The sequence below is a fragment of the Miniopterus natalensis genome, chromosome 6, assembly GCF_054644295.1.
Source record: "Miniopterus natalensis isolate mMinNat1 chromosome 6, mMinNat1.hap1, whole genome shotgun sequence".
Taxonomy (NCBI): Eukaryota; Metazoa; Chordata; class Mammalia; order Chiroptera; family Miniopteridae; genus Miniopterus; species Miniopterus natalensis.
The window spans coordinates 3466612-3492396 of record NC_142086.1 but is presented as its reverse complement, the minus strand read 5'-3'; the positions used below and the strand labels follow the sequence as shown (position 1 = coordinate 3492396).

At 43.4% G+C, this 25785-nt stretch overlaps 1 protein-coding gene across 2 annotated transcripts in view; it reads right to left on the bottom strand.

The window, feature by feature from the left end:
• Positions 1-7748: 7748 nt before the first annotated feature.
• TRPC1 (transient receptor potential cation channel subfamily C member 1) overlaps positions 7749-25785 on the bottom strand; it is a 69435-nt gene continuing 51398 nt past the window's right edge. The window contains exons 7-12 of one of the 2 annotated variants that reach the window (XM_087818058.1): positions 21474-21613; positions 19952-20095; positions 12779-12954; positions 11364-11565; positions 10877-11071; positions 7749-9646 (exon numbers count right to left, since the gene is read on the bottom strand). In XM_087818058.1, the coding sequence (XP_087674184.1) occupies positions 9419-9646; positions 10877-11071; positions 11364-11565; positions 12779-12954; positions 19952-20095; positions 21474-21613 (1085 nt within the window). In that variant the 3' untranslated portion in view covers positions 7749-9418. The remainder of the gene's footprint in view (positions 9647-10876; positions 11072-11363; positions 11566-12778; positions 12955-19951; positions 20096-21473; positions 21614-25785) is intronic. The other variant, XM_087818059.1, reaches the window with a different exon arrangement.

Genomic DNA, 25785 nt, shown 5'->3' with positions numbered 1-25785 from the left:
ATGCATCACGCTTATTGTTTTGCAGATATTGTACCAAACTTTGCATCCCTGGAATAAATCCCACTTGACCATGGTGTATGATCATTTTAATGTATCACTGGGTTTGGTTTGCTAATATTTTTTGAATATTTTAGCATTTATTTTTATCACTGATATTGGCCTATAATTTTCTTTCTTTGTCCTGTCTTTATCTGGTTTTGGAATTCAGATAATGCTGCCCTCATAAAGTTAGCTTGGGAGTCTTCCCTTCTCTTGAATGTTTTGGAATAGTTTGAGAGGGATAGGTTCTTTGAATGTTTGATAAAATTCACCTGTAAAGCTATCTGGTCCAGGGATTCTGTCACTGGGAGGTTTTTCTGTTTGTTTTTTTAATTACTGCTTCAATTTCACTTGTAATCTGTCTGTTCAGATTCTTTAATTCTTTCAGATTTAGTTTTGGAAGACTGTATGTTTATATGAATTTATCCATTTGGTCCAGATTGTCCAATATGTTGACATATAGTTGTTTGTATTATTTTCTTTCAATCCTTTGTATCTTTGGTGTCAGTTGTTACTTCTCCTCTTTCATTTCTGATTTTATTTATTTGGGTCCTCTCTCTTTTTGTCTTGATGAGTCTGGCTAAAGGTTTGTCGATCTTGTTTATCTTTTCAAAGAACCAGCTCTTGGTTTCATTGACCTTTTGTATTGTATTTTTAGACTGTATTTTGTTTATTTCTGCTCTGATCTTTATTATTTCCTGCCTTTTATTCACTCTGGGCTTTGTTTCTTGCTCTTTTACAAGTTCCTTTAAGTGTAAAGTTACATTGTTTATTTAAGCTTTTCCTTGTTTCTTGAGAAAGGCCTGTAATGCTAAGAATTTCCCTCTAAGGACTGCTTTCCCTTTGTCCCACAGATGTTGGGTTGTTTTGTTCTCATTTGCATTTGTGTCAAGGTGTCTTTTGGCTTCTTCCTTGATATCACTGTTAACCCATTCATTGCTTAGAAACATGTTATTTAGCATCCATGTCTTTGTGTGTTTTTCAGCTTTCTTGTGATTGATTTCAAGTTTCATAGTATTGTGGTCAGAGAAAATGTTTGATATGATTTCAATTTTCTTAAATTTATATGGACTTGTTTTGTGTCTAACATATTGTTTACTCTAGAAAATGTTCCATGGACACTTGAAAAAATTGTATCCTCTTATTGGATAGACTTCTTTACCATTATGTAGTGTTCTTTTTTGTCTTTTACCATAGCCTTGGTTTTAAAGTCTTTTTTTTATATGTAAGTTTTGCTACCCCAACTTTTTTTTTTTTTTCTTCATTCCATTTGCATGAAATATCTTTTTCCATCCCTTTACTTTTAGTCTGTGTGTATCTTTCGTCCTTAGGTGGGTCTCTTGAAGACAGCATATACATGGGTCTCGTTTTCTTATCCACTCAACTACCTTATGTCTTTTGATTGGAGCATTTAATACATTTACATTTAGTGATTATTGACAGGTATTTATTTATTGCCATTTTAACTATGTTCCTCTGTTTTGTTTTTTTCCTTTTCCTCCTTCTTATTCTCCTTTATGTTAAAGCAGGCCCTTTAACATTTCTGTAATTCTGTTTTGCTGGTAACAAACTCCTTTAGCTTTTTCTCATCTGGGGTGCTCTTTATTTCTCCTTCATTTTTAAATGATAGCCTAGCTGGGTATAGTAGTCTTTGTTGTAGGTCCTTGTTTTTCATCACTTTAAATATTTCATGCCACTCCCTTCTGGCCTGAAATGTGTCTGTTGAGAAATCAGCTGGAAGTCTTATAGGCGCTCCCTTATAGCTAACTGACCACCTTTCTCTTGTGGCTTTTAAGATTCTCTGTTTTTAAATTTTGCCGTTTTAATTATAATGTGTCATGGTGTGGGCCTTTTTGGGTACATGTTGTTTGCCACTCTCTGCACTTCCCGGATGTGTATGTCTTTTTCCTTCACTAGATTAAGGACGTTTTAGACATTTCTTCAAATAGATTCTCAATTACTTGCTCTCTCTCTTCTCCTTCTGGTACCCCATATGACAAGAATATTGTTATGCTTCATGTTGTCCTAAAGGTCCCTTAAATTTCCCTGTTTAAAATTCTTATTTCTTTTTGCTGCTCTGATTGTGTGTTCTTCCTACCTTTTCTACAAAATCACTGATTTGATCCTTTGCTATTGAGCCTGCTGTTTCTTTTTTCCAGTGTGTTCTTTATTTCAGATATGGCATTCTTCATTTATGACTGGTCCTTTTTTATGGTTTCTATGTCCTTTTTCATGTTATTAAGGATCCTTATAAGCATTACTCTGAACTCTATATCTGATAAATTGCTTACCTCCATTTTATTTAGCTCTTCTTCTTGAGAATTATCTTGTTCTTTCATTTGGAACCTGGTTATTTGTCTCCCCATTTTGGCTGCCTATTTGTGTTTGTTTCTATTTATTATGTATATCTGCTATGACTCCCAGTCTTGGTAGGGTGGCCATGAGATCTAGTCACACAGTCTATCTGATTGCCTGAGTTGGATTCTATAAATGTCCCTTGTTTACATTATGTGGGCCCTCCTTTTGCACTTGAATCTTTATTGCTGTCGGTCCTTTCACGGCTGGGATCCATTCTCAGTCTGGCTGACAGTAGGCTCAACCCCCAGGCGCTGTCCACAAGACACTTAATGAGCCTCTGGCTATAGTCCTCAGCAGGGTGTAAGCTCCACAGAGTGGAGCAAGAGGGATTCCAGCAAATGGGGCTATTGCTTTCCCCCAAGCTACTGCTGCATGGATGGGAAAGCTCTGCTTGAGAAAGATGGCTTCTGCAGTATGGGGAAATGACTCAGCTCAGGGATCCTGCTGACTGACCTCTCAGCTCTCTTCCAGAGCCACCAACCACATACTCCCCTCACACAGCTCTAATCCACTCTGCCTTCCCTCCTCCAGAACCTTGGATGAGTGGCTGTGAATGAAATTTTGTGTGTTGGCCCTTTAAGAGTGTGCTAGTATATCTAGCAGTCTTTCCCTTGCTGATAGAAACCTTGTTACCTTTCACAACCAGATGTCAGGTGGGTGCCTTTCCTGTTTCTACTGCTTTGGGCTCCGAAGCCTGGCTTGGTATTTAGACCCCACACTTCTCAGGGGTAGCCCCCTGCAGCTGACATATTCCTCCGATACTTCATCTGCTGCCCATGAGTGCCTGGCCAGCTTTCTCATGCCTCTGCACCTCCTACCAGTCTTGATGTGGCCTCCTCTGTAAGTCCTTGGTTATAAGGCTTCTCTTCAGCCTGTCTTCAGTTGGTTATTCAAGATGATTTTTCTATACTTTCGTTGTAATTCCAGTTTGGTCCTGGAAGCAGGTGAGTGTAGCTTTCACCTAATCCACTGCCATCTTGCATCTCCTTCTGACTTATTCTAAAATATGAATTTCTGAAAATAAATTATCAGGGGTCATACTTTAAAAATATATACAAATTTATAAAACTCTAAGAAACAACTGAATTCATAGAAATACTGGCAAAAATCAGAATGAACAAGAATTAAGACTGAATAAATTGAAGATTATTATTCTTATGACTGTTCAAAATATTGCTGATTTTTAAAAAATCTTGTTTATTTTCTTAGAGCAGTTTGATAAATTGTACCTTGATAAGCAATATTAAATCATTTATTTTTTTCTCCCTACTTGATCCCTGCAGAATTTAAAAACTCTTAATGAGTATCATTATTTTCACGGCAATATGTTTGTTTGCATGAACCCAGTAGGAGTGTGATTTCTTCATCACAGAGACACTGAGAAGTGACAAGGGGCTCAGTCTGTCCTCATGGGTTCCAGCTTGTCCTTGTTTCCTCCACTTTACATGGATCGTCCCTTCCCAACTGCCTACCCCGTGAACTCCAAGTTCCAGCACTAGATGCAAAAACAACCTCATGGAGAATGTTTAACTGATTCCAATTGTGTAATGTGAATCCCTGTAAACCAATCACTACATAAACACACATGGTGTTGTTAATGCCCTAGCTGTTCTTTCTCTGATTGCTCTGATGATACAATTCCCTTTTCTTACCTGGGTAGATGTACAATATGTTAATTCATTTACTAGTTGCTGGACATTTCACTGTTCTTGGTTTGGGATGACATTCACATACAGGTCTGTGTGTGAACATATTTCAAAATATGGTATGTATAAAAATAACAATAGCTAAAAATATTAAATGTGGATTTTTTCTGTCCAACCAAACAGCTGATTGGAGATGAGAGCCAATCAGGGCTGCACTGGAAATTTAAATTGGGTAAAGATTAGACATCGTGTTAGGCAGGTGTTCTTTTTCCCCCATATAGTTACTTTCTATTGAATTTGTTACTGTTACAGAGTTCTTGCACTGCCAAACCACGCCTGAGAATTCAAAGACAGAAATAGTACAATGGACAGCCTCTCACCCATCACACCATATATTAAAACTTGATTCAGGTGCATTTTGTTAATTTCACAATCTTTTAAAAAGTTATGAGTTGGTTTTAAATCCCCTGCAGGTTTTGAGTACAGTGTGCCATTAAATAAGTCCCACATGCGCATTCCAGTTCATTCTTCAATAACATAACCCTCAACAACATTTTCCTGGAAAAAAATGCATACTTTTCAGGGAAAATATGTGGCTCAGGGTCCAAGAGATTCGTTAAGATTTTTGGTTCCCAAATGAAGTCTTCAGTTTAATCAAGAATCCCTTGTTTCTCTCTTAATCATCCGACCCCTCCTTGGCTTGCTCAGCTACTTACCAAAACACAGCAGAAGGCAGGCATCCTGCATGGCGCCTCTAAGACACCCACTACTGCCCAGAAATGGCTGGCAGGTCCTGTCAGGAGATCCTGTAAGACGCCCCCCCCCCCCCCAGTATGATTCCTGCATTGACCCTTTTATCAAGGCTAAGCTCCCACAGCCCTAGCTGGTTTGGCTCAGTGGTAGAGAGTTGGCCGATTCCAGCCAAGGGCATGTACCTGTTTCAGGCTCAGTCCCTGGCCCCTGTCCGGCATGTGCAGGAGGCCACCACCATCCACGTGTCTCTCTCGCATCAGTGGGAACCCCCCCCCCCCCAAAAGCAGTGGGGAAGATATGCTCGGGTAGGAGTAAAGAAAAGACTGAGCTCCCACAGAAACAGGCTCCCGCATCAGGGTAGTTTTTCTCACCCTGCCAGGGGCAAGTCTGCAAGTCCTGCCACGTGGCAAAGGGATTTATTACAGAGAAACACACTTTGCATTACGTGGTCACACAGCACTTTGAAACATTTCTATTGAACCAAAGATATAAAACTAGGAAATTACCAAACTATCTCATTAGATAGAAACTTTCCAGGCATCCTGGGTATTTTTCTGAAATCCCTTCTAAGGACTAAGATGACAGAGTTGAAGCTGTGATCGCTGGAAACAGGAGCTCCGTCGCCCGCCCCTCCCCGACGGTAGGTGAACAACATGGAGGCTCACCCGGAGGCCGGGACCGCTGCCGGGGCGGCCGCTGAATCTGCAGAACGCCCAGGAGTGTAAAGGCCTGGGCGCAGGTGCACCGGGAACGGCCAAAGGGCCTGGAGACCCACGGAGCCCGCGGGGCGCGGGCGGAGGTGCTGCGGTCGCGCTGTTTGCCGGCAGCAGCTTCGCCGTCGGGCCCGGGCGCGTGCAAGGCTGCGGCTCACCCTCGGGACCGGCGGCTTCCCGGGCATTTCACGCATCTGGCGCACGTTTCAGGTCGCCGCGCCGAGCGCGATGCTCCGTCACGGAGCTTCCCGGTCAAAGCAGAAAAGGCCTTTATGCGGCGCGCGGAGACTGCGCCACCCGCACGGCGTCTCCTAGGGGGGCCCCCGCCCCCGCGGGCCCGGCCTTCGCCGCGGGGTGGTCGCCGCAGGCCGCGGGGCGCTGCGGGGGGCGCCCCTGCCCCGGGCGTCCTGCCCCGCTCAGCGCTCCGCCCGCGGGCCCGGGACGCGCCGGTCGAGGCCGCTTAAACCCCCGCCTTCGGCCCCGCCCGGGCCCGGGCCGACCGCAGGGCTTCGGGAGGGATCCGGCGGCGCGGCCGCAGCACGCGGCGCCTCCAGGAGCCGCCCCGCCGGCCGCCCGGGGAGCTCGGCCCCGGCCCGAGGCGCTGGAACGGCCGCCGCTGCCTCCGCGCGCCGTGGTTCGGGATCGGGCTGGAGGAGGGCGGCCCCGCGGTCCACGCGCCACAGCCGCGAGCCCCGAACCCGGCGCGCGCGGAGCCGCCGGGACGCGCTCCGGCGGCACAAAGGGCCTGTGGCCACCGGCGGGCCAGCGGCGCCTCCCTGCCTCAGGGTCGCGGAGACGGTTCCTGGTCCCGGGAGCGGCTGCTCCTGACGTTCCCGCGGAGCGCACCGGCGTCCAGCTGACGCTGAGGGCGCGCTGTTTGTTTTTAAATATCTTTACTGGCTTCGGGGGACAGAAACGCGGGGGTGAGTCACCGACGGGCCGCGCCCCGCCCGCCCGCTGGGATCAGCCCCGCGCCCCGCGCCCCCGCCGCCTCGGCCCCCGCGCGCCGCTCTGCGCCGTCTCCCTCCTTCATTTTTCACTGAAGGTTTTTGGAGACGGAGCGAGAGCCGTCAGGAGACCCGCCAGCCCCCGGCCTGGGCCCCGCGGGACCGCCCTCGCGACCTCTCGCGCCCGGGACACGCTCCCACCCGGGGAGGCCCGTCCCGTCCCTCCGGCGGGGACGCGCCCCGGCTCCGCCCCCCCCCCCCCCGGGGCCGCGGCGGGCTCGGGCTCTTGGGAGCGGGATCGCGCCGACTCGCCGAGGCTGCCGCTGCTGCGGGGACGGTGCGGGATCCCGCCCACCGCAGCCTGGGGGAGAAGGGCCGCGCGGGAGCTGGACAGGCGGTCACGGCGGGTGGGGACGTTGCCGACAGACGCCCCCCGACCGGGCAGCGCGCGGACGGCGCTGGAGGGCGCGCGGCGTGGCAGCGAGGCGGGGGCGCGAGCGCGCGAGACAGTCTCGGGCCGAGCTCCGCGTCGCCGCCCGCAGCGTCCGAGGCCCACCCGAGCCGAGTCCGCTCGGGCCGAGCGCTCCGCGGGCCACCTTCAGAAACGAGGCGGCAGGACGGGGGGCGGGAGAGGCACAGCTGCAGGGCCGGCGGCCCGAGGCGGCCCCCTGGGGACCAGCTGTGTGGCCGCCACAGGTCCCTTCGCAGCAGCGCCTCCCAGGGGCGGACGGCCGGCTCGCAGGGCCGGGGGAGCGGGGCCGCCTCCCGGGGCGGGGCCGCGGGGCGAGGCTGGGGCGAGGCCGGGGGAGCGGGGCCGCCTCCGGGGCCGGGGCCGGGGCCGCGGGGCCGAGCCGCCGGCGCGCGACTGAGGCGCTCGTCCTGGCCGCGGCCCTTTTCCGGACTGATCTTAAAGGCATTAAAATATTTCTTGCAAGAGTTTGTTGCCCTGCGTGACCCCTGTATGCATTTGTGCGTTGCAACTTATTACTGTCAGAGATCTGTGGACAGTTTATTTTCATATTGAATCATGTTACTTTTGTAATTCAAGCACGCAGCTGGGTTGTCAGTTATTCCCTTTTAATACAATGTAACAGTAGAGTTTTAAAAAGTTACATGTATTTGCCACTGGAGGTAGGGAGGGGAACAGAGGGGTCTGAGGTTGATGTTTCCCATTTAGATCTTTCTTACCATGATTTAAAAAACAAAACAAAACTAGTTGCATACTTTAAAAGAGTGAATTTGATGACAGGAATTATCTCTCAAAAAAAGTAAATAATACAATGGACAGACTGTCAATTTAAAATCCAATGTCAAGTTTTATTCACCTTTCTTCTGACAATATGCTGTTATTCAAAATATACCTCATAAGTAATCCATGCACGCAGTAGGCACCCATACATATTTTTATTTCATAATTAGGTATTTTTTAGAATGACTAAAAATCCTGATGTAAAATCCCAACTGGGGAAGTGCATAATCCCATTGTAGACAAAATATATAACTTTACAATAAACATTTTTATAAGAATTTGCCCCAAAGGGGGAACACTTACAATTTGGAAACTAAAAACCAGAAAATCAAAAGCAAGATGACGCCCAAGACTAGTGTGTTCAATGTCCCTGGATAGTTGTGCTTCCAAGCTAGTACCCCGTGGCCTTAAGACCCCATGACATTCAGTGACGAAGGCAATTATATTCCTAATAGCCTCTTAACTGGAAATGTTGCAAGAATATATATAAGCAATAGCCTGTGGAAAAAATTTAACTACATCCTTTGCGTGAACATAGGAAAAAATTTTTAATATATATTTTGTTCTCTAATTTAAAAAATCAATACTTTTCATCTTAAGCAGCAAGAATGATCCACAGGCCAGCAGGAAGCACTTTTGCGGAAGCTGCGTAAAGTTCTGTGGAAAATACTTTGGGAGCAAAGCTCAAGAACCTTAGTTCAAATGTAAAACAGATCCTTGCATTAAGGGGTCTTCCAATGTTTACAAAAATAAAACAGGCTGTGACCACACAGGATACAGAAATACCTTCTAAATCCTTATTTCGGGTTAGCTTTATAACTATGAACATTCGTTCCAACCTGGAAAAGAATTACCGCACTTTTATAATAAGGAAAAATTGAAACCACTCAGCGCCTAACCTTACAGAAGTACCTGTGCAAACCTATACACATACAGAAGTACCCTATAGCTACAAATAAAAAGTCTACTAACTATAGTTTTCAAAAAAGATATGATTCTATAAAAATTAACGTGTGGACTGTATCAATACATGGAAATGTATATATAAAATACTATTACGTGAAAAAAGCAAAATTAAAAATATAGTGATTACAAACCATGTAAAAATAATATATATTACAATAACAAAACTGAAGTGAATTTAAATGTATAGAGACATAAATAGATTCAAATATTCATTAAGGTTGTTTCTTTGTTACTTAGAATTATAATAAAATAAAAAATAGACTATTGTTTTACATGAAACTATACTCCTAAACAATAAACACTATATTATATGTGAAGTCCTAAAACAGAGATTTTATAAACTGTGACTTCAACATTTCAAGTTATTCCATGGACAGAGATCAGCCCACATTTACTGGTCTTCATTTATAGAACTTTCTGGCAATGAGTACAATTATAACTACTCTTCTTAACATAAAAAGAAAAAACTTTAGAGCATTATTCCAATAAGAAAACCAAGCAGCATACTCACAAAACCTATCTACTTAATCTATTTTGCTTTGCAAAAAGCTACCAACAGAGGGTTTTAAAAAACTAATTAATTCTATATACATATTTTACATAACACATTTATGCTACAAATATTTTAAAGAATGGCTTTTACATAATTCCTTATTTCAATATATATCTTATTGATTTAATTGCGAGTTATGCAAATATAGTCTTTCAGATTACTGAAAATTATCCTCTATATGACTTAAAAAATGGTTAATTTCTTGGATAAAGCACAGCATATTTAGAAGTCCGAAAGCCAAGCAAATCCCTGATTTCATTTCGGAACTCGGCCAGGTCCTGGCGCAGCTCGTTCAGATTCTCCACAGTGGCCTGGTCCGAGCTCTGCATCCTCTGGCGCGTGGACGTCAGGTAGCGGTGCGCCAGGCAGCACATCACTTTCTGGTAGTTCTCATCTCGCTTCTGTTTCAAGTCCCTCCACTCCTTCAACACAAGCCACGATACGGTACCAACAATGGGAACAGGCGATATTTAAACGAGGCGGGTTTTTAAAAAATATTCACAGATACAAACACATACCTTCTAATGCTTTATTAAACTACACTTTCGCCACTCTATAAAACAACCCTCAACACTTGTTTAAAACAAATACAGCCTGCATATTTGTTTCATTCATTCACCTGTGTGCTTATTTTGATTCAAAAATAGTCACAGGCATCCTCAGTTTATAGGAGAAATCAGCAAACTATGACCCACACACAGGTCAGATTGACCCACCTCCTGGTTTTAGTGGCCTGTCGACTAAGAATGATGTTACAGATGAACATTTGTTATTAGTTTAATGACAGAGAACAGCAATTTCTTTAAGTATTGATTTTTTTTATAGAGAAAGGGGGAGGGAAGAGGAGAGGGAGGAGAGAGAGAGAGAAAGAGAGAGAGAGAGAGAGACACTGACTTGTCGTTCCGCTCACTTAAGTACTCACTGGCTGATTCTTATATGTGCCCTGACTGGGGATCGAACCCATAACCTTGGCGTATTGTGATGGTGCTCTAACCAATTGAGTGACCCAGCTAGGGAGGGAACAGTAATTTTGAACCCCAATTAAACAAAATTAAACAAAATGTTATCCCCCCTAAAGTGGAATTCCATTCTTTTCATTAATAGATCTGTATTATAAAAACTATTACTCAATTACTGTTACATTTTTTATTTCATAATTAAAAATTTAGAGGAAATATATGTTCTTTCTTATTATATTACTACTCATATAAATCTCTGGTTTTTGTCTCAGCCTGTAAAGTCTAAATTATTTACTATCTGTCCCTCTACAGAAAAAGTTTGCCAACTTCTGGTTTATAGCAACATGTACTGAATTATTCATGTACTGAGTAACTTTCAAGAAGAACCAGAAAGATATGAGCTGATTCCAGTCAATCAGCATCTATGCTCACAGAATAGGGATTCTGAATACAAGTATTTTCCATGTTTTAAAACTGAGACGAAATTTCATGAAAAAATTGTAGCTCTATCTCTCGTTCTCAAAAGCACTTACTGAATCCTTACTTTATGTCGTATCTATGCCGTGCACTAGGGGTACAGGAGGGGAAAACTCAGACAGTCCCGGGCCTTAAGAAGCCTGCATATTTATGCCTTTGGAAACATCTGCGATCAGGAATTATGAGAATTTCTGTGTTGCAAGTCCAGTCTCTTACCTTTAAACTGTTCTGCCGTTTAACCTTGCCTTTTGATGTATGCGAGCAAATCCATTTGCTAAGGCTGCTGATCATATAGCAGATAGTCTTCGGTGAAGGAATGATGTTAAAAGGTGGGGGTAACGTACACTTGTCATCGAAGTAGCTAAGCCACAACTTTGCGCGGGCAAACTTCCACTCTTTGTCTTCATGATTCTATAAGACAAACGGAAAAGCAGAAAAGGACATGAGCGTGTGCACACGCATGCACACAGACACACTCAGACATGGGCGTGGGGAAAAGAGGGATCATTTTAAACTGTCCATGTTTCCACATCTGGTAGGTAAATATCTGGTTCAAGACTGGCTGTTAATATACATTACTTGCATTTGAAATCTAATTTTAAAATGATAATTCTTAATTCTTCCACTATTTGGTTGCCTTATCCGGTGCGTACACTGGTGTGCTCTGAAGGGAACGTAAGTGAGTGAAAGAATGAGCACTTACTGCTATCAACTGGAAGCTTTTGTGGAGCATGGCAACCAGCAGCTTGGTGAGCACAATCACAACCACCACGTTGTACGTCCCAACGATAACCGCACCAACAAAGGACTGCAGTTCCTCTCCGTAGCTAAATCTTGTGACAAAGATTGCCACATGCGCTAAGGAGAAAATATACCAGAACAAAGCAAAGCAAGTGCCAATGAACCTGTAAAGACGATTACATTTTTGTTTAAAAGAAAATTAAAGAAATTCGTTAGCAAAAATGAAGAATTCATTTATATCAACATTATGTAAAGAAAACATTGATAATCCAAGAATAATACTTTATAAAATAAATGAGGAGAACCCAACAGCACAGATATGCCTTATTTTAAACAAAGAAATAGACTCAAAAGGGAGAGAAATTATTCTTATATCCTTTCTGTCCATTCCTAACACAGCAACGCCTATGGTCCTATTAAGGCCTAATCAGATTTTCACTCCTCTGCTCAGAAGTATCAGACAGCTGTCCCAGCGCCCGAAGTCCTTCAGGGGCTCACGGGGTCCTCCATGGCCCCTCACCTTTCTGACCCCATCTCCCGGGCGCTTGGCGCTCCCGGGGCCTTGCCCTCTGCCCACAACCTCGGGCCCTCCCGTGTGACACCTCTGCTGAGCGTCTCCACGGGCCTCCCCTGGCCTCCTGAGACTGCACCCTCCCACACAAGCCCCCGCCACGCTCCCGTCACCCTCTCGCTGGGACAGGCTGCGTCTCTCATCCTTTGTCGCCTGGATGCCTCAGGGGAACAGAGGCCCCAGGAGGCAGCTCTGCTCCCTGGCGCTTCACTCCCTGGCATTTAGACGCATTCGCAGCAGGTGTCGGGTGCGTGCTTCTGACTCCCTCACTCTCATTTCCTAAGGACTCCAGGGCACCTGAGGAAGGGCTGGCGGAAACCAGGAGCACGGCCAGGGTGCCATCCCCGCCCCTGCTCTCTAGCTTAAGAATGAGGGCGACATCTGTCTGCCTCCCAGCTGGTTGTTCAAGTCCTCACCGAACGTAATTAGAGGATGTCTGTATCATGATAACAGTAAACTAGAGAAAAGTCATCCTTAAAGCTCTAATAACTGTCCATTCTAACAACCTAACAAGTGTTGCAAATGTGAGAGTCTGGTTGTCACAGTGACTGGGAAGCAGAGCTGTAACCATCCCGCACTGTACACGCCCGACGGGGAACTGCACTGTCCCTGGTGCCGGCAGCGCGCCCAGTGCCGAGGTCCCCGTTCAGACGCAGGAGGGGAGCCAGTGGCCTAAGGGGGGCCCACTATTACAGTCTTTCTTATTAAAAAGGAATTCCTTAGAGGAAATTTGAAGTTCTCGTTCTGTAGATACTAATTCATAGATAGCACGATGGAATTTCTACTAACAATTTTCAGACACTCACGAGTGGAAGGTGTCGTTGCTCTGCTGCTCACAGAAGATGCCCACGCAGTCTTTCTGTTCCTTTGGGGTGTAGCCTTTATCATACAGCTGTGTCAGCCCAATTGTGAACGAAAACAAAACAAGAAGGAACATCCCCAGAAATTTCCCAAAATCTTGAAGCATCTGTCCCATTGAAATCTGTGGAATATATTACATAGGTGTTCATAAAACTTATCAGGAAAACAAAATATTAAATAGTAAGTGACCAGGAAGACAAACATATAAGCCACAACTACTGCTTCTGTTCCATCTGGTTGAGATAGGTTAGCTCTTTTCAAACAAAACTCCAGCCACCTAACAAAAAGCCATTCTAATCAGGCCACATCTGCCAGGGATTTTACTGCTATGAAGGGAGAGGCAGGAACATGGAGATCTAAGAAGGAGCCTAGTTTGCAAGGAATAAGAGGAACATTCCTTGCTCGAATCTAAAGGGAAATAAGTGCTTATTTTTATAGCTTCTTAAATTTTGCAAATATATAATCAATATGACATAAAGTATTTTACTTAATTTTGGCAGCCAATTCTAAACCAATTCCCCAAGGACAGCAGCTCTTCCTCCAGGACTAATCTCTTTTGCTGAGATAATTGATTTTCTTTCATTTTGGGTCCACTGTAAGAAAATACTAGTGTGAAAGCCAAATGGGAGGGTCTAGTATTAACATGAGTATCTTCTGTAATGTAGGCTTAATCCAGGCCTAACGTCATTTTTCTTCAATACTTCTTCAAAACCTGGGGAATTAGTACCTTTCACAAATTTATGGTGTTTAAATTGGCATACAAATTTGGAGAATAATTTGATATTACTCTTTTGACTCAGCAATTCTCTCCCTACAAAGTCAGCCACTAGGTAGGAAATGCACAGAGGTGAATGTATCTACAAGGATTTCCACTGCAGCACTGCTAGACGCAGCAAGAAAACGAGGACATCCTACCTGTTAAACAGCAATGGCCAAACAGAATGGACAGCTAGCTGTATGTGCTGGCATAGAAAGGTATCCGGGAAATATCAAATCAAAAAATCAGGGTATATAATAGTATTATAACAGCTCCCATTTCTATTTTTTAAAGGGTATGTCAGATATATATTTTCGGATAGATATGGTATCATACGCACAGGGAATCTCTGGAAGCTTACAGAGAAACTGTCAATAATGCTCATCTATAGAAGGCAGGGCTAGGAGTGGAAGGCAGACTTTCTCACTCTGAATTTTTTTACTATATGCATTTATTACTTTTAAAGTACAAAAAGGAGTGTTTCAAAATAATCCTTCCTCAAATTTAACCAGGTCAAATTTATATAATTAAATCCAGCTTCAAATAAAGTCCCTAATTGCCTCAAGGCTTCCAAAATAACATAACACCAGTGATATAAAATGGTAAGAGCAGGCAAGTAGCCAAGCCCTCCTGCACACTGAAGTGAGCCAGCCAGCTAAGCGTGAGAGGTATGCTACGATGTCAGGCACCCCACGAGCTAGTGACTTGGCTCTGTAGCTGACAGAGGTCCAATATACTTGACTTGAGCATGTGACTGGACCCTGTGGCACTTTTCAAAATCGTACACTTACCTCACTTGCCAGATCCTGACAAAAGAAACAGGAGTTTTTAGAATTAGAAAGCTCAGAATGTGGGGGTCATCTTGGAAAAGAAATCATTTACTCAGAGCATGCATGCATAGAAGAAAGCCACACCCTACTGTAGAGAACTTAGTAAGTTATAACAGCCAGTAATTTAAGTCAGTCCAACAGTTACTGTGTTTCTATTTTTTAAAAATGTCTGTAAGTTAATCATAATATATGCTTAAATATTATGACTTAGTTCAGCAAATGATTTTTTAAAAATTATCTTTATTGAGGCATAATTTGCATAGAATAAAATGTACCCATCTTAACAGTATAGTTTGAAGAGTTTTGCAAATGTATAAACTTGTTTCTCATCACCACCGTAATCATGATACAGAACATCTGCGTTCCTCCAAAAAGTTCCTTGATGCCTTTTTGCATTTAGTATTTTCCCCACCCTTGTTCCAGTCAACCACTGATTATATGCATGTGATTGTCTAGTATAGACGAGTCTCAGCACTGAAGGATTTGGAAGTACAGATAGAATTAATATGATGTTGCAAAGCAAATCTCAGACAGAAGGCCATCTGCTGTCTGTAGAGTGTGACTGGCTCTCCTGGCTGCAGGCTCCTTGCTCCATCACACACCAAGTCTGCCTCCAGCCAGAAATGGGGGAAAACAGAGAGCAGGAGGCAGAAAACCTGGGCCTGCTGTCCAGCCTGTTAATTTTCATATTTCTTAAGTAAAACTGCTAATAAGTTAAATAAACATTCCTTCTCAGAGTAAAATAAATGTACTGTTTTTAGTGTTTGCCTTTCTCATGAATGGTTCACGTGCTACTCAAGCTGATGTCTCCTCTGTGAGGCCCACTGTGGTTGCTTCTGGTTGTTCATATTATACAAGAACTGCTATCATGCTTTCGCAGAGCAAGTCAGGAAGTTTGTGGTATTCTTATTAAATATTGTTCATCTTGATATTAAAGTTGAATTGCTCTTTAAAACTTAGTAATGTTACATTAAAACTTCTACTTTGGGACTAAATTTTTAAAATTGAAATGATAACATCATACATGGTCACTCTGAAAAGCCTATTTATGTTTACAGTGTCTACATTTTCTTTGAAGGCAGTACTTTCTGTAGTTATTTAAAGCAGTTCCTGTGTTCTATCCTATGAAGCAGGATTTACTGTAATGGAGCTTTGGTGTTCACCAAGTGCGCCCCTTGAGCGTGTCGCTCGTGCATGTGGTAGGACTGTAACCTGGTGTGGTCTGAACCGACCACCAGTGCACGGGCTCTGGGGTTTCCCAGGAGGTACAAAGTCAGCTACTGCTGTGCCCTGCCTGGGGCCACCCGTCATCAGCTACAGAGCGATCTGCAGATGGCTGCTATTTGTGCTGGGCTTGGAGGAGCCCAGGAGAGGCCAACCTGTGAACCAATGCTGGAGGCTGCTAGCGCTGGGCCTGGGGCCCCCCTTATTGAGAGTTATGGGGCACACTGAGGCCAGCTGCTGCTTGTTTTAGGAGAGCCTGAAGCCTGAGCTAGGACAGGCCATTTATATGGAAAAGTCACTGCAAACAGCTTTGGTGGGGCTGCAAATTGGGTGGAGTGGGGGGTCTCAAGGAGTCACCAGGGCAGGGTGAACAGTGTGAACTAGGTTGATGGAGACTCAGATGTGGCGACTGCCTATCAGCAGTGTGGTGGGGAAGTCTCAGCAAAGGAACAATGACCTCTGCCAGCACTGTGGTCTGGGAGAGAGCTGCCCACCCAGTTCTTGCCCTGATGCCCAACTATTTAGTTCCCCCTCTATGTCCCTGGATCCTTTCAAGCTGCTGCCCCAACACTGGAGCTTAGAGAGCGTGAGTTCAAGTAAGTCCATGCGCCAGCCCTTTAAGGGACTGGGACTCCAGCAGCCTCTGTCTCACTCAGCCATAATCCCCACTGGTTTTTATAGCCTGAAGTTACAGGGACTTCTCTTTCTGGCACTGGAACCCTGTGCTGAAAGGTCTGGTGTGGGGCTGGGACCCCTTGCTCCTCAGAGTGGAATCTCTGCAGCTGAGATTTTACTCCCAATTAAAGAAACGCCCCACATGGGTGTCGGTTCTGCGCCTTGGCCCCTCCTACCAGTTTCAGCGTAGCTGCTTCTTTAATTCCCTAGTTGTAGGGCTTCTGTTCAGCCAGATTTCAGGCGGTTCTGAATGATGGTAGTACTGTGGTTTAGTTGTAATTTTGATGTGGTTGTGGGGGGAGGCAAGTACTGCATTTACCTACTCCGCCATCCTGACTGGAATCAGTATGTTATTATTTTTTACTGGATTATCTATTTATATTTCCTAAAACTGTTGACTCGGGTCTTCTTGACTTAGCCTCTTCCCAGAAGAGCTACAGATGTGTGCACAAGGCTGCATTTGGCAGTTCCGCTGCTGTGCTCTTGTCTCTCCCAGCAGGATAGTTTGTGGGCTCCTGCTAGCCATAGCTAGCTAACAGAGAGTTCAGAATTTTGGTTATAAGGATGTTTAAGCAAATGGTTAGGGAAATAACTGAGAAAATCGATAACATAATGAAGTACCAATTTGAAATGAAGGCTACAGGAACTGAAATGAAGAATAACTGACAGGGAATCAACAGTAGAGTAGAGGACGCTGAGAATCAAATCAGCAATTTGGAACATGAGGAAGCAAAAAACACCCAGTCAGAACAGCAAAAAGAAAAAAGAATCCAAAAATATGAAGATAGTGTAAGGAGCCTCTGGGACAACTTCAAGAGGCCCAACATTCATATTATTGGGATGCCAGAAGGGGAAGAAAGAGAGCAAGAAATTGAAAACCTATTTGAAGAAATAATGATACAAAACTTCCCCTACTTGGGGAAAGAAATAGACTTACAAGTCCAAGAAGCACAGAGAGTCCCAAACAAGAGGAAGCCAAAGAGGCCCAACACCAAGACACATCATAATTAAAATGCCAAAGGTTAAAGACAAAGAGAGAATCCTAAAAGTAGCAAGAGAAAAGCAGTTAGTTACCTACAAGGGGGCACCCATACGACTGTCAGCTGATTTCTCAACAGAAACTTTTCAGGCCAGAAGGGAGTGGCCAGAAATATTCAAAGTAATAAAAAAACAAGAACCTACAACCAAGATGACTACCCAGCAAGGCTATCATTTAGCACTGAAGGCCAGATAAAGAGCTTCCCAGGCAAGAAAAAGCTAAAGGAGTTCGTCACCACCAAACCAGTATTACATGAAATGTTAAAGGGCCTTCATTAAGAAGAAGAAGAAGAAAAAGATAAAAGGGAAGGGGGAGCGGGGAGAGATTAACCAAAGAACTTTTATGCATATATGCATTACCCATGGATACAGACAACAGAGTGGTGAAGACCTGGGGTGGGGTGGGATCGGGTGGAGGGGGCAATGGGGAAAAAAAGGGGGGGTGAAACATCTATAATATTCTCAACAATAAAGATTTAAAAAAAGAAATAATAATATACTTTCTCCTTTTTAATTCTTTGTAGAAATTTATAAAGAAATTTCTAGCATGCAAACTTAGTGATACCATTAGTTTTTAGCCAGAAAAATCAATGTGAATGTAAAAATACTGTTGACTCTTGAATAAAACATTCATAAAAGATATTAGTGGCAAAATTAAATTAAAATAAGAGATGGTCTAAACCAGTGTTTCACATACTATGTTTTGGGGGAAAACAGAGACCTAAGCACGTTTCATAAAATATGGGTTTGGCTTTAAACAAATTTAAGTAATGATAGTTTGAACAATGTTAACAAGTTTCTGTACTTCTTTCTCACAGGCTTTAATGTGATAATGAACTGTGAATTCACCAAAGAAGTATATGGAATGCAGTGTGTCCCAAACTTATTTCACACTGTTATAGGACAATGAAAAGTAAGGAAAATTCCTAGACAAGTGGAATATGGAAACCAAGGCAGAAAAATTAAACAAAGCCAGAAAGCTTTGCAGGCCACATGTAGCAGGACCTTATCATGAGAACAAAGGGTTAAAACCTCTCCTTCTCACAAAACAATGCAGGAGAGGAGGGGGAAAGAAAGGGAGAGAGGAGGAGGAATCCTAATTCAACTTCTCACTAACCAGAGACTACTTAATGCAAATCACACTGGAGCTGTTAGAACATCAGGGAGGAGGGAGAAGGAGGGGTGCAGTCTTATTTCATCCCCCTGTTTAAACAGAAAAGCCAGCTGTCTCAGGATTTAATGTCAGGTGCTTCTCATAAGTTGTGGAAAAGCCATAACAAAGAAAAGGGGAGACCTTCAGCGTTAATCTATTCCAGGATATCTAGCAGAGAAATTAAAAACCACCACCACCATTTATAGACTGGAAGGTATATAAGGCAGAAACTGCACACCCCACTCACTCATCAAATTAGCTGAGAGCCCATCTGTGCCTCCTAAGCCAGATGCATAGGTTTGCTTGCCTTGCTTATTTAACAAATGTGCATGTTTTAATTTTATAAATAAATTCACTTTAACACAATGCAATTATTATCTGGAGTCACTTGTTTGAATTCATTCCAGTGAGCATGACAAGAACAGAGGTGGGGACGGCCCTCTCCCTCTGACGCAGGGGGCTGTTCTGTAACACCTCTCTGGTGTCTGGGAGGGGTACCTGCCACAACACTCCAGGAAACACTGTTGCAGGCTGACAGCACAGACCAAATCAAACCAGGTTTTCCCTCCATATTTTACATTTCATATTTCTGGAGAAGGTAATTATGCCTTTTATTTAAACTATCTCCTTTAAAGATATAAAGGAGAATCTAAATTGTCAGTAAATTTTGATTTATCAAGAAAAATAAATACTGCTCATATTTTCAGACTTCTAACTTAGAATATATGTAGAGCCAATTACCTGGCAGAATTGACCCCACCTCCTAGAAATAACCAACTACTAAAATCTGTGGGGTAAATTCAACCAATTATGAGTCCTTTCTTTAGTGTAAAGAGACTTAGGATTTAGTCCTGGACTCTCATGCATAATACACTACTTTGAACAAATCACATACCATCTCAAAAGCTCAATGTCTTTAACTATAAAATGCTATAACAAATAAGACTGGACTACATGTACTCTATGAAATTTTTTGTCTAAATATGCTATTTTCCAACTTATTACATTTAATACTTATTTGCACAATGAGAGTATTTTTTAAATTTAGCTTACATGTTTTCAAAACCATGTAGTATAAATTCTGTTTATACAACACCTCCCTTATATTTATCACTTAAAACTTTAAATGTGAGATTCACTTTGTTAAGAAGCAGATTTTTATGTCCCTCTAATGTCTGAAGTATAACTCTATTTAAAAGACATCTATGTCTGTGGACTGGGGAGAGAGGGACAATGGACTTCAGTATGGAAAGTCTGAAAACCTGAAAGCAAAGGGTTACCATTCAGACAGAAGCAAAGGAGATGAACACGCTGTCTTTTCAATTATTTTCAAAAGCAAAGGTGAGCTTCAACATCGTGAGATGACAATGCTCTAGTGACAAGCAGCAAGGTGGTAACAATAATGACCCCTACCAAATATTCTGTATGGAATTTTATTTACCTGTAACGGACCTAAGACAGAGCTTGTTGTGTACATGAAGAAGAGCCGGAGGTAACTGAGGACATTTGCAAATGCAAAAAGGCCTTCTGCCACCAGCGTGGGGTGAAACGCGTCCCAGTCCTTCCGCTCAGCGAAGTCATGAAACTGAGGAAGACAGAGCCAAAGGGAAATAAAACTTACTCCAATTACTCAAAAAACCTTTTAATTGTCTCCTTGTGGGAGATTGTTTACGTTTTATAAAGTTCTCTTCTTTTAATAGAAGTAACATTGTCTTAATGAAGTATTTCTACATTGGTGAGGCAATATCACTGCTCTATATGAGGTTTTCTCAGATATCGTTAGGTTTAAAAAAATTAAAGTTTTAAAAATTGTCATTAAACTTTTTATGAATAAATGATTGCTAGTTTTTCTTAAATTCTACAACACAAATTTGAAGTATGTTAACATGTCAATTAATTAGCTGTCATATTAAATTAGCCTAGCCCCTTGACTCAGGATTCTAGAGTGAACCATGGAAGTTCTCCCGTCTAAATGCCCAGGAGTGCACTGTTACCTAGACAGAGAGTGGACACACGTTCCAACTGCCTCGGATAGTCGCAGATTATGTACCAGTTTTCTTGGCATAATTGTTAACACTGCCCCTCCTCTTTCATTCTCAAAATACCCTGGTTTGGTTAATACATGATCTGGGCGTCCCACTTCCAGAACTAGAGACTAGTGTAAAAAACAATGATCCTTGACTCTGTATTAACTGTATATCTATGTACAACCAATTTTTATTTTTCAGTTATTTCACAATTCTGGTCACTGAACATATCTAACATGTTCCATACCACTGATTACTTAAAGGAATAGTGTTTTTTAATAAAGTAAAATGATATTAGATAACCAGTTCACCTTTTCTATAGTCTATAAATTAGTAAAAAATAAAATAAAGTAAAATAAAAAACCAGAAAATACTGTATCTTTTATAATGAATTCAATTCAGATAAACATTTTTTCTGGCAGATATAAAGATATCTAACACTACTTAACTAGCTTTGTGTTTTCATTTTAAGTACATACACATGAATGAGGTACGTAAACCTAACTCATATATAAGGAGTCAGCATTGGTAGAAAGAAAATGCCTAGACAGACCTGGATTTAACTCCAGTCTTGGCTTCTGACTGTGTGGTCTTGGGCAAGTTACTTAATATTTCTGAGCTTCATTTTCCTTATCTGAAAATGGGGATAAGAACATAGAGCCTCATAGAGTCCCTGTGAGGATAGAATAGATAAAGTATAGCAAGTATGAACCACGGTGCCGGCACGTGACAGAACCAGCGCTCACAGGTGATCAGCCACCTGTAGACTGGGTGAGGAAGGGAGCAGTGGGCACCACTCCCTTCCACAGGGACAGGGTTAAAATGAAAACACATCAGGTACAGATTTGAGCCAATGTAACTCTGACTTTGGTGGCTAAACATCTCAGGTTTTCTCTAAATAAACTTCATTGTGCCTCCAGTTGAGTTAATAGTCACCTTGTTGTGAGCAACCACTTTGAGGGCAAAGGTTGCCAAATAAAGGGAATTCATGACAAAACTGAGTTGATTACGAGATTCTTCTAAAAAGTCTTCCAACCCTTCATACCACAGTCTTTTAATGTCTGACCAAATCATCCCTAAAAAAGGAAGAAAAAAATCAGATAACGCTTCTTACTTCAATAAGCTTAAATATGCTTTTGGATTCAAAGAATTAAATAACATTTATATCAGCTGTAGCCTCATTAAGAAGAAAACTTTTCAAAAAAACCTCTCAAAATCTGAAAAAAAATATTAAGTTTTATATGGTAAGGTCTTTCCCAGAGTTGGAGCAGCCACACAGAAAACAAACTGGTGCCACATGCAGACCCCCACCCCCGAAGGCTCAGTTCCATTCCCTTTTCTCTCTATGCTCACTCCCAAGGTGGCCTCATTCAGTCTTGTCTAATGGTTTAAATGCCATATATGTCAGACTTTCAGATTTACATCTCTAAACTCAACCTGTATTTATATAATAATCAGTATCTCTAAACCTCTCTTAAATCCCACTTGTTTAGGTCCTCAGCTGCTCTGTCCCCAAATGGGCGCCCTACATGTGCCACCTGAACTCATCTGTCCCAATGCACTGCACTTGCAGACCTCCCTGCCTCACTGGAGGGCAATTCCCTCCTAGTTGCTGCACCCAAATGTCCTTGAATCATCCTTGACTCACTTTTCTTTTAAACCACACATTTAACACCCAGCAAAACCTTTAGGTTCTACTTTCAAAATATATTTAGGATATAACCCTTGTCATTACATCTCAACTTCAAGCCACCATCATTTCTTGCTTGGATTATCTTAACAGCCTCCCAGGTCTCCCTTCTCTTACTCTGATCTCCCTAAAATCTATTCTCAACACAGCAACCAGAGTAATTCTTTTAAAACGCCAAGTGTTGCTTTCCTACTCAAAACCCTGTAGTAACTCCCAGAGAAAGGATTAACTGCAGGTCAGAACTTTCTCCATGGGAACCTCGTGCTATCATCTATTAAAGCGGTTTCCTTGAAAACATATTATGTCAAGAAAAATACAGAGGACAGCTGTTGCCAACATTATAACAATAACCACCGCTGGGAAACTGCCTTTGGACCAGGCAGACTGGGTGAGCTCAGAGACCCCGACGGCACACACAGCAAGCGCACCCCGAGAAACAGGCCTCAGCTGTGCGAGGTCCCCCGCCGTCGGAGCGCCTGCACCAGGGGGGCTGCTCACGCTGTGACACAGCTCCTGCAGGCCTGAGGCCTCACCCCATAAACTGGATGTGCTCCTGGTGGGCTGTGGGCTGTGGAGCAGGCCCGACCTTTCCAAGAACCGCCGATGAAGGTCCATTTGAAGCCGTCTTGTGACACGCTGGGCTTGCTTGCAGCCGCCCACACAGCTCAGTGCCGCCCATCCCAGGTTCCTACCAGTGTCCTATGCGTGAAAGGAACGGGGACCCAGGCCACTGCTGCGGGTTGTGCCGTGAGCCCGCACCCTCCCTTGCACCCCATATCCCCGAGTGCAGACCGAATGCCTCACAATGCTGGCAGAGCCCACCTCTCCTCGCCTCCTCGCTCCCGTGCTGGTCTCTGACCGGCCTTCGGCCTGCACATGGGCACGTCCCCCTGGAAGAGCCCCACCTGGTGCCACCTGGCCAACTCCCGCACGCCAGGTCTGCTCACTACCTACTCAGCGCCGTATTTAAAACTGCAAACCCCATGCTCCCACTCCCAACCCCAATTCTGCTTCTCTTTCTTTCCCTTAGTACTTACCATTTAAACACGGGGTAAAGTCCACGTAGTGTGCCTAGTACTAACTCTGCCACTCACTGGGCGAGCTCTTCCAGGGTAAGAAACTTTGTTTTATTAACCAATGTCCTAAATGTAAATGTCCCAAATAGTGTCTGATACATTGTGAGTGCTCAAAAAATTTGCTAAGTGAATAAACATGCAGATAAAAACCAACCAACCAACCAACCAACTTCCGTTTTTGGCCAGAGGTACCTTCATAGATATATATTCCTGGGAGTACCAGAGAACAGTAATGTAACCCAGGATAGTTTTACAATACATTTCTCCAGGAAGACACTTTTAGAGATCATGAAGTAACAAAAGAATAGAATGCTGAGCCGTAACACATGGGTGAAGACCAAGTCCAGTCCGCCAGAACTGCGCTCTGGCCCACCAGCGGGCAGATTAGCCCCCTGGGAAACATGAAGCATTTCTGAAAAACTCTGTTCACAACATCTTACTTATAATAGCACCCATATTTTATGTAGAAAAACATTTACAAGTATTCGCAGACCTGACAAGAAAAACACTTTTAAAAACTCCACTTGGGCCCTGGCCAGTGTGGCTCAGCTGGTTGGGTATTGTCCCGTGCACCAAATCGTTGCCTGTTTGGTTCCTGGTCACGGCACATGCCCGGGTTGTGGGTTTGATCCCTGGTAGGGGGCGTACAGGAGGCAGCCGACCATGTTTCACTCTCACACTCATGTTTCTCTCTCTCTCTCCCTCTCTAAAAATCAATTTTAAAAATCTTTTTTAAAAATCCCACTTGGATGAGTGTCTATCTAAAATGAGCAGATGGGGGGGGGGGGGTGGCAGGGGGATAAAACATAAAATATAATGAACAGATAAAAACTATCTGAAAACATTAAATCTGTCTACATTTTATTAATTCAAACACTGTGACATTAAAACACTAAACCAAAAAAAAAAAAAAAAAGGCTTACAGGAAAAAGGCTGCCAGAAAAAATAAGTAGAATTGCATTCTGTAGACTGCAACATTATACCTAAAGAAAACTCTTGACAAAAATTGGAACATGAACTGGAAAAGATTTTTGATCAAAAAAGGCAGACATGAAAGAATATTAAGCACCACCCTCAGGTGGCTCCCGTCTCCTGTGCAGCACCCCACACCAGAAAGGAAGCAGATACACACTTCCGAATGGGATTGGAAGAACGAAGTAATTTTAAACTACAGGGTGTATCCCCAAAATGTCTACACACTGTAACAGCTGATAGCTCAATTTTGAAAATGAAATGTTTTAATAAACACTGCCTTTATAATTACTCGAGGTATGTGTATGAACTTTTTTGGACACCTCATATTATAAGCAATGCAATCACTGCACAACCAATGGACTGTATATCCGGTCCTTCTTGTTTTTGCTTTTTGGAACCAGTAACTAACACAGTAAACTGTAATCCCATCATTTGGGATTCCTCAAGGCTTGCTCCCAGGTCCTGTCTTCTAATTTTATACTTTCTCCAGCTTCACACCCACGGCCAGTGTATTCACAGATAGCGGACCTACGGGCACACTTCCGTGTGAGTTTCAGACTAAGACATCCAGTGGTCTGCCTGGGATCCCTTTGGGATATCTCGAAGCCTTTTCAATTTCAACCTATCCAAAACCACTAATCTCCAAACCTAGTACTCTTTCAAAATACCTAAGTTGTTTAATCATCTCTGTCTCCCTCACCCCCTACATATGATGTATTTCCATGTCCTATTAGCTTTACTTTGTAAGTACTTCTCACATCTGTTTCCTTCTCTCATTTTCTATCACAACCACCCTAAATCCCAGGTCCCATCAGCTGTCACTGGAGTACCGCAACAGCCTCCTCTTGGTCTCCCTCCACCAACGCTTGCCACAGACCCATCCTCCCAACCCATTTCCCACACTGCAGCCAGATGGCCTTTCAACAGGCAAATCTGATGGTGTCACTCACCTGCTTAAAAACTGCCACGGTTTCCCATTATTCTTAGCATAGCAAAAATGACTCAGCACGGTGTGGAGCACACCCGCTTCTCCAGCTTCCCTTGAATTCCCTTCCCTGCTCCGGCCTTCACTGTCCCTCCTTTGTACCATGCTTCCTCTCACCAGGGCCTCGGAATTTAATGACTTCATCAGCCTAGAGTGCGCTTCTCTCCCAGTTCTAGTTGCCTCCTCCTTACCCCTCAGATGATACTAGCTCACTTGGCACTTCCTCAAGAAGCCTGCCCGCCTCCCTGCCTAGTGGAGTGCCACGTAGTATGCTTGCCTTCCCAGCTCCATGACCTTCACTCAGTAGCACTTAACTCACTTGAAATTTTTAACTTATAGTTGTGACTCTTAAGTTACTTTGCTTTGGGTTTTTTGTTTGTTTTTACCTTAATTAGACCAAAAGCTCCATGAGTGTTGAGCCATATGCTTCTGCTGGTGCTTGGACAAAGTAGGTACACACATTTTTAAAAAGTTTTATAGTAGCTGTTCTATTATATTCTACAGTAAAAAATTAAGTGGCAT